The sequence below is a fragment of the Rhineura floridana genome, chromosome 5, assembly GCF_030035675.1.
Source record: "Rhineura floridana isolate rRhiFlo1 chromosome 5, rRhiFlo1.hap2, whole genome shotgun sequence".
NCBI classification, from domain to species: Eukaryota; Metazoa; Chordata; class Lepidosauria; order Squamata; family Rhineuridae; genus Rhineura; species Rhineura floridana.
The window spans coordinates 79,358,255-79,370,954 of record NC_084484.1 but is presented as its reverse complement, the minus strand read 5'-3'; the positions used below and the strand labels follow the sequence as shown (position 1 = coordinate 79,370,954).

General features: G+C 39.2%; 1 protein-coding gene across 2 annotated transcripts in view; it reads right to left on the bottom strand.

Annotated features, from left to right (window-relative positions):
• CNKSR2 (connector enhancer of kinase suppressor of Ras 2) overlaps nt 1-12,700 on the bottom strand; it is a 271,527-nt gene that overhangs the window by 1,602 nt on the left and 257,225 nt on the right. For both annotated transcript variants that reach the window (XM_061627286.1, XM_061627287.1), the window contains one exon: nt 11-207. In XM_061627286.1, coding sequence (XP_061483270.1) covers nt 11-207 — 197 coding nt within the window. The remainder of the gene's footprint in view (nt 1-10; nt 208-12,700) is intronic.

The window sequence follows — 12,700 nt, the reverse complement described above, 5'->3', positions numbered from 1 at the left end:
ATTAACCTACCTTTAAAGTGCTTTTCAGAATTCGCAACTGGTGCAATTTTTCATTGACTTTTGGATCTCTGCATCTTTGAATAAAAAACCTCTTGTACTCCGTCTTAGTAGAAATCTGCTGGTCTCCTAAAGGAGACAAGCTAGCCAGTTCCAAGGACCGGTACAAATCTTGCAAGGAATCTGCAGGCTTTTCTTGTATGGTTTCAGCTGTAAGACACAGAGGAAATTAACTACATAGTTAAGTCTACATCAGGTTATTCAAATTATGTCCTGGCAAGGCTAAGTCAAGAGAAATGTTTACTTGAGCATACGCAAATTTAACTACTCAAATGTGACAAATTTTTACTGAAACCATTTCACAATATAAAAAAATCTATGAAATGTGTAGATCTTCTCACTTAATCATCATGCATGCATGAATGTATTTTGGTACATGTCGATATGGTGACTATATATGGTGGGAGGCCATAGCAAGTTGTATATTCCTAGCACGTGGAAATACAAAAAAGATACTCACATGACAATCAATACACAGCTTCCAAAATAATTTGTCACACTAAAATCAAGTATAGTCTTCCAGACTGAAAGTCAAATTATTGGCTCAAATTATTCTAAAGATATTAAGCAGAAATACAGGTTCTCCCTGTTCACAAGTTCTAAAATATGTTAATCAATAATCTTAATAGTGCTGAATTTTGGAGGCACTGTAGTTTTTTAAAGCTGCAATTCTACACACACTTACCTGGGAGTAAGACACTGAACACAGTAGGACTCACTTCTGAATAAACCAGCATACAATTGCACTGTATATCTGAAAACTGTACAAAGCTAAGTGATGAGAACTGTATTGTGCACTTATGAGGGCACACCAACTACCCTGTTACATGACAAAACTGGAGTGTTACTTACTGAAATATATCTGTATATCTTTTATAACTGGCTCAAAATTCATGAGGAAAGAGAGGCTGACAAAATAGTGCCTAAAAAATTCTCCCATTGTGCTTGGTGAGAAGATATAAGAGATGAGGACTACAGTCTATGAGCACTTTGAAAAATAACTTATCAAGCCTGCATTCCTAAACACGCTTACGTGGGAGAAAACTCTGCTGAACTCAATGCAATTTACTTTCAAGTAAAAATACATAGGATTTTGCTGTAAAACTGTCATCCTGCTTTCTTTGAGGGCACCAGGCTTCAATGAGCACACAGAGTTCCCAACACACAGAATCTTTTGAGGAAAACTATGAACAACTGGAGCTCCAGAAATACACATCAATGCACACATGGTGCTTCAGTAAGAATGTCTGTTCCAAACAGAAAATGCTTTAGTAATAATAATAATAATAATAATAATAATAATAATAATAATAATAATAATAATATCTAAATCATTAATTGCTTTTTCTAGTCTGAACAAAAGAAAAAAATTACTAAAAATTGAAATCATGCACACAAACATGTTTTTCGGATATTGATTTTAGCACATTTATCATCATATGCCTCAAAATACTGCCACAATTAAATGTGTTCAGTCTGTTCAGTTAATGGCATCATATAACTTGCCATCCTATATCTGTCCTAGTAGCATTTTTATAATTTTGGAGTGGTTCCCTAAAAAGATGGGGTAAATGCAATGGAAATTGAATGTTTGTTTTCAAATTTTTGAAGTAGAATAGTGGCTAAAAATGTGAGCTGGGATGTTCCTGGTTCAAATCTTACCTCAGCTATGAACTCCTGTGATGGCTCTAGCCAAGCTACTCATCTCTCAGCTTCAAATCTTCAACTGCAATATGGAAATATTAATACTGGCCTACCTTACAGAGATCTTATAGGAATTACTGAGATAATAAATGTGAATGAATGCATTATGTAAATGTTAAATTAATCAAATCTTCTACGCCAGCTTGTTCTTGAGCCAAGACCAAGTCAAGGAGACAACAGTTCTGTATAAACTTTGGTGACTCCAAACCGTCAATATTTTGCAGAAAGGATTGACGTGCATACTGTGAAATTTAGGTTTGTGAAATTACAGTAAATTAAAGCACTTTGTTGCCCAAGCACAATAAATGCACTTTTAAAAAACATAAACAACAACAAAAGACTTTTTGTGGTTAGGAAAGTGAAAGACAAATGCATTGAAAAGTGCGGAATGGACACATGATTTAAAGGGAAAGCACAGGAGGATGAATCAGGACTGCAGCATAAAGGTTCACTGTCATATAACTTCCCTGCAAACAAATCGGAATGAATGCTCAATACAGACTAGACATAGTCTAACCACTGTGTAAGCTTTGCACAAGCAGATCAGGACAAATGCTTAATAAACAGGTTGTTTGGAGGAGTTCTTTGTTTGTATGACTTATTCTGGATCCATCCAAAAGTGTTTAGGGCAATCTTTGATGGTTTAGCTGAGAGAAACTGACTAAAGGGGGGTGGATTAGCAGAAAATTAACTCTGTTTTAGTTCCCTTCCTGAGATATTGCCATCCTAACAGATATTGCTATCTCCAGCTCAATGGACTGAATGATCACAGGAGTATTACTCTGTATTCTATATTATTTGCAGAAGAAATGGATGAATTTTGAAACCACAGAAGAACACAGTATGGACCTCTGGTGACACCAGCTGCAGCAGGTGGATTATGCCTCTCTCAAAAATCTATGTCCCTGTCACCTACTTATATTGTCCCTTTTGATCCACAGAAAACTAAGGCTGCCTCATCTGCATAGCTTGGCCCCATTCCTAGAATTCTCTTTACTGGTCTTTGAACATGACAAAGATTAAACTCGGGAACTGGCATGAATATTTTAATTTTGAGGCAAAGTGTTCAGTATTTTGCATTAAGCATTTATAAAATTTGTTTTGTGATAAAAGAAGGCACTTTAAAGGAGAACCGAGGCTACTGTAAATTTGAGCAAGAAACAGAAATGGCATGTTTTTCATTGGAAAATATTTTATGGGATACTAATGTGAAGGTCAATTCAATTTGAAGAGGCAGAGGCAACACTAATTGAACAATCCCAACTCCCTTTTCTAGTATTTTTATTATCCTTCCCCAATAGTTGTATTACAAAATGACATCAAATATGGCATAAGATAAAAATAAAAAGTTAATTATTCTATTATTTACATGTTAATCTGGCCCAGTTGAACAAATTAAATGGGAGTATTATGTACTACTCAAACAAGCACACCAGGGTCAAAACACTTTATTTTTATTAACTCAGCAGGGCTGATTGCTATGCTAGTGACTGAAAAGCATTTATGTACAATTTTAACTTACTGGTTTCCGCATAAGCCCTTATCAATTAACACCCCTTTTCTCTGTGCCATATAATATACTTTCGCGTCTTTCTTTTTCTCAGTATCAGTCACTATAAGAACATATATCAGTCATGTATCAGTCACTATAAGAACTGGATCAGGCCAGTGGCCCATCTAGTCCAGCATTCTGCTCTCACAGTGGCCAACCAGATGCCTATGGGAAGCCGGCAAGCAGTGCCTGAGCGCAACAGCACTCTCATCTCCAGTGGTTTCCAGTAACTGGTATTCAGAAGCATACTGTCTCCAACTGCAAAGGCAGAGTATAGCCATTAATGGCTAGTAGGTATTGATAGCTATATCCTCCACAAATTTTCTAATCCTCTTTTCATGCTATCCAAGTTGGTGGCCATCACTGTTGGAGTGAATTCCACAGTTTAACTATGTGCTGTTTGAAGTACTTTCTTTTGTCTGTCCTGAATCTTCCAAAATTCAGATTCATCAGATGTCCACAAATTCTAGTGTTATGAGAGAGGGAGAAAAACTTTTCTGTTCACTTTCTCCACCCCATGCATAATTTTATACATGTCTATCATGTTGCCTCTTACTTGCCTTTTCTCAAACTAAAAAGTCCCAAATGCTGCAACCTTTCCTCATAGAGGAGTTACTCCATCCTCTTGATCATTCTGGTTTCCCCTTTCTCAATCTTTTCCAACTGTACAATATATTTGTTGAGGGGATTTGTATAATGGCATTATATCAGCAGTTTTCTTTTCAGTTCCTTTCCTAATGATCCCAAGCATGGAATTTGCCTTTGTCACAGCTGCCACACAGTGGGTCAACATCTTAATCGAGCTTTCTGCCATGACCCCAAGGTCACCAAAATTCCCTTTGCACTCCCTTTCTATGTTGACTATCCCTACTTTTATCTCTCTACTCCACAGCACGTATAAACTCTCTCCCTTCTCTGTGCTTACGCCATCCACCACCTCATAGGACCTTTGCCCCTTTTCAGTTGCCTCTTCTGTCTTTCTACACCTGGCTGGATTCTCTGCACCCAGTATTGCTCTCTTATTTTTCTCTGTACCCTGTCATATTTTCTCACCTCCCTCTGCTCCGCCAGTGTTCTTTGTACACACTAGTTCCATTGCCTTTCTCCTTTTCTCACCCATCTCTGTACCTTCATGTCCCAATTCACCCCTTCTTCCTTTTGTCTCTTTGTTTTACTCTGCATCGTTAACTCTAATCTTCACCATGTTCAGCAACAACAGCACACAAGGCTTTCACTGTCCCCAAAATTTACAGTGAGTAAGTCTCAGGCACAGATGGGCTGTGAGGCATGGCTGGCTCTAACAAGGTCAGAACCCCTTAGCCTCATTCTTCTGAATCCAGCATGGTTAACGAGCAAAGTCAAGGAAGCTCTTAGAGGCAAAAAGTCTTCCTTCAGAAAATGGAAGTCTTGTCCAAATGAAGAAAATAAAAAAGAACACAAACTCTGGCAAAAGAAATGCAAGAAGACAATAAGGGATGCTCAAAAAGAATTTGAGGAGCACATTGCTAAGAACATAAAAACCAACAACAAAAAATTCTATAAATACATTCAAAGCAGGAGACCATCTAGGGAGACAATTGGACCCTTGGATGATAAGGGAGTCAAAGGTGTACTAAAGAACGATAAGGAGATTGCAGAGAAGCTAAATGAATTCTTTGCATCTGTCTTCACAGTGGAAGATATAGGGCAGATCCCTGAACCTGAACTAACATTTGCAGGAAGGGATTCTGAGGAACTAAGACAAATAGTGGTAACGAGAGAGGAAATTCTAAGCTTAATGGACAATATAAAAACTGACAAATCACCGGGCCCGGATGGCATCCACCCGAGAGTTCTCAAAGAACTCAAAGGTGAAATTGCTGATCTGCTAACTAAAATATGTAACTTGTCCCTTGGGTCCTCCTCCGTGCCTGAGGACTGGAAAGTGGCAAATGTAACACCAATCTTCAAAAAGGGATCCAGAGGGGATCCCGGAAATTACAGGCCAGTTAGCTTAACTTCTGTCCCTGGAAAACTGGTAGAAAGTATTATTAAAGCTAGATTAACTAAGCACATAGAAGAACAAGCCTTGCTGAAGCAGAGCCAGCATGGCTTCTGCAAGGGAAAGTCCTGTCTCAGTAACCTATTAGAATTCTTTGAGAGTGTCAACAAGCATATAGATAGAGGTGATCCAGTGGACATAGTGTACTTAGACTTTCAAAAAGCGTTTGACAAGGTACCTCACCAAAGGCTTCTGAGGAAGGTTAGCAGTCATGGAATAAGAGGAGAGGTCCTCTTGTGGATAAGGAATTGGTTAAGAAGCAGAAAGCAGAGAGTAGGAATAAACGGACAGTTCTCCCAATGGAGGGCTGTAGAAAGTGGAGTCCCTCAAGGATCGGTATTGGGACCTGTACTTTTCAACTTGTTCATTAATGACCTAGAATTAGGAGTGAGCAGTGAAGTGGCCAAGTTTGCTGACGACACTAAATTGTTCAGGGTTGTTAAAACAAAAAGGGATTGCGAAGAGCTCCAAAAAGATCTCTCCAAACTGAGTGAATGGGCGGAAAAATGGCAAATGCAATTCAAGATAAACAAGTGTAAAATTATGCATATTGGAGCAAAAAGTCTGAATTTCACATATACGCTCATGGGGTCTGAACTGGCGGTGACCGACCAGGAGAGAGACCTCGGGGTTGTGGTGGACAGCACGATGAAAATGTCAACCCAGTGTGCGGCAGCTGTGAAAAAGGCAAATTCCATGCTAGCAATAATTAGGAAAGGTATTGAAAATAAAACAGCCAATATCATCATGCCGTTGTATAAATCTATGGTGCGGCCGCATTTGGAATACTGTGTACAGTTCTGGTCGCCTCATCTCAGAAAGGATATTATAGAGTTGGAAAAGTTTCAGAAGAGGGCAACCAGAATGATCAAGGGGATGGAGCGACTCCCTTACGAGGAAAGGTTGCAGCATTTGCGGCTTTTTAGTTTAGAGAAAAGGCGGGTCAGAGGAGACATGATAGAAGTGTATAAAATTATGCATGGCATTGAGAAAGTGGATAGAGAAAAGTTCTTCTCCCTCTCTCATAATACTAGAACTCGTGGACATTCAAAGAAGCTGAATGTTGGAAGATTCAGGACAGACAAAAGGAAGTACTTCTTGACTCAGCGCATAGTTAAACTATGGAATTTGCTCCCACAAGATGCAGTAATGGCCACCAGCTTGGATGGCTTTAAAAGAAGATTAGACAAATTCATGGAGGACAGGGCTATCAATGGCTACTAGCCATGATGGCTGTGCTCTGCCACCCTAGTCAGAGGCAGCATGCTTCTGAAAACCAGTTGCCGGAAGCCTCAGGAGGGGAGAGTGTTCTTGCACTCGGGTCCTGCTTGCGGGCTTCCCCCAGGCACCTGGTTGGCCACTGTGAGAACAGGATGCTGGACTAGATGGGCCACTGGCCTGATCCAGCAGGCTCTTCTTATGTTCTTATGTTCTTAATCCAGTAGAGGAGAAACAGAGCAATGCAGTTATAGCAATGCATGCATTCTCCACTTTTAATAGGCTTTGTGTAGTCCCTCTTATGTGATGCTAGGAACATGGGAACCACTGCTAACCTGGTCCTTTCTGCACCTGTTGGGTATTGTGAGAAGCCCCAGAGGACATGTGAGGAGCCCGTTACTACTTACCATGCTAGCATCACCATCATGCACTGCAAAACACTGGTGTGGTTAGCAACTGCAGCACGGGAGCCTTCTTGGGGCTTCTTGCGTTATCCTAGCAGCACAGGAAGAAGCTGCAATGCAGTGCTCCCACATCATTAACAAATCTTAAGAAAATAATCTTAATGTTTTTCACAAACAGGAGTGAAATACTATAAACCAGTTTTGTGGGTTTTTTATAGAATTTCCCCAAGACACCACAAATGGTCAGGTAGATGACTACAACCAGGGGAATACAAGTTTGCCGCCCTGCTGTATCCTAGCTGGAGATTCACCAAGACAACAATGAATCAAGTACACATATATCTCTATGGAGACCCCAGCGCACATTCATAATATACTTGTAGAGGTAAAGGTAGGTATTACAGACTCTTAGATAAATAACGGATTATATCCCTAGGCACAGAGCTTATAAAGACTTCCCTTCCCTTTAGATTCAACAAAATAATACAGTCATACAGCCCTTCTAGGACTTCACCACTTCATCCTCAAAGTATAGGAATATCTGTGCTGCTTTGCAACACTTCTTCAGGTTTACTGTGAACCCATTGCATTTAGTCATGCTCTGGTAAAGAGCATGAATAACTGCTAGGGACATAGCTAGTGCATCAGCCTAAGCTAATGGAATGTGCTCTGAGCCACAGATGCCACTTTTACCTCAAGTAGTAGTGATGAGCACCCCTAAAATGTGAAGCTGAATCTTTAAGTGAAGTGCAATGCCCCTTAATAACAAGTTGAACACTACTCACCTGGGCAACCATTAACAGCGGGCAGTATCCAGTGCCTTTGTTCTATTAGCAAAAGGATTTATACTTGCTCAACAGAGCTTTCCCTCCTCTGTTCCCACTGTATTAGCCCTGTAACCTCCCCAGATCTGCTCTGGAGGGTTGAGGGAACACCCAGAACAGATTTAGGGGATATGCAGGGAGGAGAAGAGGAAGTTCTCATGGGCAAGTGTAAATCTTTGTGCTAACAGAACAAGGGATTTAGTGCTACTTTGGATAAATGCCAGTACATCATGTCTGGACTGACCTTCAGTTTATTGGACCTTTTCCAGTCTATTACCATGTTCAGCCACTGATTTAGCACTCTCACCATCTCACCTGAGTCTGATTGGTGACACCTCAGTCCGAATCTCTGGTGACCTTACTCAGTGGTCTTAACCAGCATGGAGAAAAGAACAAAACTCTGTGGGATCCCAAAGCTTAAATACTAAGAGTTCCAGTAGTTATTCACCAGCACCATCTTCTGAAATTAGCCATCCGGGTAGGAGTAGAACCACTGAAAAGAAGTACCTGCAACACCCAACTTGGACATCCTATTGGAAGCTGCTGAGGTCCAAGAGAATCAGCCAGGTCACACTGTCCCTTGGCAGAAGGCGACCAACAGGGTGGTTTATTTTCTGAAACCCTGTCTAGAGCCCAGCTGAAATGGATCTAGAAAATCTATTTCATCCAAGAGCATCTGGAATTGGTCAGCACCACCTGCACAAGTATCTTTACCAACAAGGGAATGCAAACTATCAGCTGATAGTCACTTATTTCTTCTGTGGCCAGTTTAGGTTTCTTCAACCTTTGCATCCTGCCTTTTATTAAGAAATACCAATAAAAAAGGAATAAACTAATAAACCAAAAACAGCAAGGGTTGAGCATAAAAGTGGTTGGCTTGACTTAGCCAAGCACCTTTTTCCACATCCTCAGGCCCCAAGAACTGAAAATCATCCAAGAAAACTAGGACAGACATTGCTCTGTATATCTCCACTGGCTTAACTGTAATATCTTCAGAGGCCCAATCATGACTGATGTAGACAATTTTATCCTCAAAGTGTCTTGCCAATATGTCACACTATATTTCCTCATAGGGTAGACTGCAAAATTCCTTGTACCACTCAGAAAAACTCCACTGGATAACAGTGAAAGAAGAATTATGGTGGGGGGAAAAATCCTTCTTCACCATGCTCACTGTCACAGAGCATGCTCAATAATGAGCTCTTAACTGTATTTAATTGGACATGTTGTTTTCTCAGCCTGCATTCTAGTTGCTCCCCCCAACTTGCGTTGTTGTTCCCAACTCAGATGTATACCAAGGGGCTGCATGGACCCTGCTCACCAGGAGAGGGCACTCGAGTGAGCGTGACTGTGTCAGCTGACTTAGGTCATCTCTATAGCCCACTGAACAACCAGGGTTTCAGCAAAAGTGCAAGTTTGCCAGCTGATAAATTCTCCAGGGCACTCAGGAATCCTTTGGAGTCCATTAGTTTCTGGGATTTTTTTCTGAGTACAATTTTCATTGGGATTGCAGCATGGAATGAAAACGTTAACCCCAACTCCCTGTGGCTCCTGATGTTTAACATCACGTGCAGTTTGGCCCTGTCATACAGCTTACAGTATATAAGCAAATGGGAGGGGAAACAGACTCTTTAGTATTTGGAGCCCCTATCTTTATGGTAGACTATGATGAGGGGCACACAGCCACCACTTGGACTTCTTACATGATAAAAATGTCCTTTAGCTTTTCCCCAGCATTATTGTCTTTTCTAGTGAATCATGCCTTCTCATTATGTGTCCAAAGTATAATAACCTCAGTTTCATCATTTCAGCTTCTAGTGACAATTCTGGTTTAATTTGTTCTAACACCCAATTATGTGTACATTAGCCAAAACTGCATTCAAAATATGTTTATTAGGAGAAATTCATACTTGGATATTGAAGAATTTTCATGAATATTTTTTTTAAAAAAAATCAAATTGCTGCGGAAATGTGGAGAACTGAGTTTAAGATTATAAAAATGAGAATGACGTTCCCATAGTAATGTGGGGGCAGGTTTGCCCTCACCCTCTCCCTGGGAAGAAGACAGGGTTGGTTTCTCCCAAAGGGAGGGGTGAGGAGAGGGAACACATGATGTCCTCTCGCCTATAGGGAGGGACGCAGCAGAGCTTTATAGCCTGCTCCACCCCTCCAAACCTCCATGTGGGGGCAAACAGAGAGAAACAAAATTGACAGATCCTTTCATCCCAGATTCCAATCCAATGTCTGGATTGATACTTTCACAATACAGTTTGGACCTTGATTTTTTTCTTTCTTGAACAATTATTTGAATTAAATAATAGAGAATATTCTATATTCTCACGTTTCAAGAAGAAAATATTGAAGATGCAATGAATAATATTTGATTATTAAACTGTAAGTCTTGCATTGCAAAACAACTGTTCCTTTCTTACAGGATCCTCAAAAGTTATGTTAATTGAGATTCTGCAGTATGCAATTGACTGAATGGTTTAAGGTCAGATTTGTGTAACAACCATTTTTAAGCCTTGGTGGTAAAAGGCTTTCTGTTTGGAGGAGGCACATTCTGATTGACACTACATTAAGCCTTTATCAATGAGAAGAAACATCTAAACAAACTTCTTACCATAAGAAGTAGCTATTGACAAAAAGTACAAAGAGGAAAATAATATAAATAAAAACATGAAATTAACAGAAAACTACCATACTTCAAAATAATATATGTGTAATGACATACGTTAATAAACCTATCCTAATTCATTTGATTAAAACATTATACAACAAGACAGACTGGATTGTTAAATTCATGTATTTTTTTGTGGTGAACAATGCAGTCATAAGCAAAAGGATTCAAGTGATTATAAAATAAAATAATCGCCACTACATTTTGATGGCAGATTTGTTTTTCGTTTTCATTATTTCAGGGACCAGGTTATATAATACTGCTCTAATATTTATTTATTTAATGCTTGCAGGAGACAGAATCACAGTAAGCAATTATTGTGCTGTTTTCTGTTTCACCTGATGGGAAATAAGCTTTGAATGGAACAATCCTGTCATTATGGAAAAGCCTACAATAAGTGATACACAATGATTGTTCTTTTAGCAAAGTATCTGTTGCATGAAATGTGGTTATAGTATATGAGACTGTTAAGGTTAAATGGCAAATGGTGTGGGTGGCTGGTGTTAGTTACATTAGTCACAAGTCAAATTTGAGCAACACTTTTTGCCAAAGTTTATGGAGTAGGTATTCAACTCTGATTACAAAACATATAATGCATAGCACACGACCCTTTTCCACACCAGTAACACTATTTCATACAACACAAATGCCACATACATACTGATTTGATCTTAACGTTTTGGTCTGTACTCACAGAAGATTTAACACTCACAGAAGGGGCCTTTCTGCGAATGCAACTCTACTTTTGTGTACAGAAGCTCCTTCTGTTCACAGAGCAAAAGTGTTCCACAACATATCTGTCACCATGGCAACTACAGTACATAGATTTAACGATGAAAGCTTCCTGTACTACATATTTTTCATCTGAATAGCCCAATATTGTAAGATGTTTGTGTACTCCATGGACATGAACATATTAAAATATTGGGCTACTCAGTTGAAAAATACGTGGATTTGGAGTGCAGATTTGTTGGCCTCCTTATTGAATTCCTAAGCATCACCCATTTCTCCTCTAAGTGTCCATTTCTGCTTTCAGGACTACTACCGTGGTTTCATACTTTATGGCAGATAGATGTCACAGGTGATACATTTGAAAGTAATCACAGCAATATGGTGCTCTTCCCTGCAGCTTGAATTCTTAATCTGTGTTTAGAAGCAGGGCTCACTTCTCAGTACCATAGCAACTTATGATCAACCAACATCATTATTTTACAACAAAACAAAATATGATGCATTCTGCTTTGCATCAGTGAGTTTAGTAGGTTGTTTCTACAGGAATAATTGGCGTAATATGTTGAATATATTATATGTAAAAAAAATTCTGTTGCTTTCCATAGTGGACTATAAAAACATCCTCAGTAAGTAGCTCCAGTTAGTAAAATCAGTGTTCTTTCTCAGAACTGGGGTGAGAGCAATGTCAAGAAATATGCCTGTTCTGAATAATTAGATAACTGTCCAGGCTCACCCCAGGAAAAGGCTTATGACAAAAACAATGATCGATCTGCCTCCAAGTAAGATTCACTTATGAAACAGAAAGCAATACTTAAAACCCTCTTTCTTACTGTGTAAAACCAAAACCAAAACTGTTTGCATTAAGAAAACATTATCATAATTTTACAAACTTTATTTTTAGTAGTATAAAGAAGCTTGACAATGATATGTTCAATTAATGTCTCAGGCTGCTAATTGCTCCCTGAATACCCCTGCAAAATGGAAATGATCATTCAGTGCACTCTTTTGGGGTGGGAACGTCTGCTCAGAAATTTGAATGCATGGTGGTGCTAATCTATTAGCTCCTTTCAGCCTTTGGCAAAGTGTTAACACATGAACCATCACTGAAAACCAAAAATGGAAGTCAAATGGAAGTTAAATTCTATCTCAGTTTTCAGCTCCCTGATTCATTCTTAAAACATTTAATTTGTATCTAGTTAAAGAATTTAAGGATAGACCATAAAGGTTTCAGGCCATTCCATCTAGGTTTTAATGATAATGTTCCAGGTTGCAGAATCTTTATGCACTAAGCAGTAATTTATTGACCCTGATAAAGATACTTCACAGGGAATCTTACATAACCCCCCTCAAAAAAGTCTGCTTTTGCTAAGCACCGAACAGCAGTAAATTACTTAGAACATATGATTAATTAAAAACACACACAGAGTGAGATTCTTTATCCAACAGACAAAAGAGCTCATAAACACCTCAATCCAGCCAAAGTTAAGC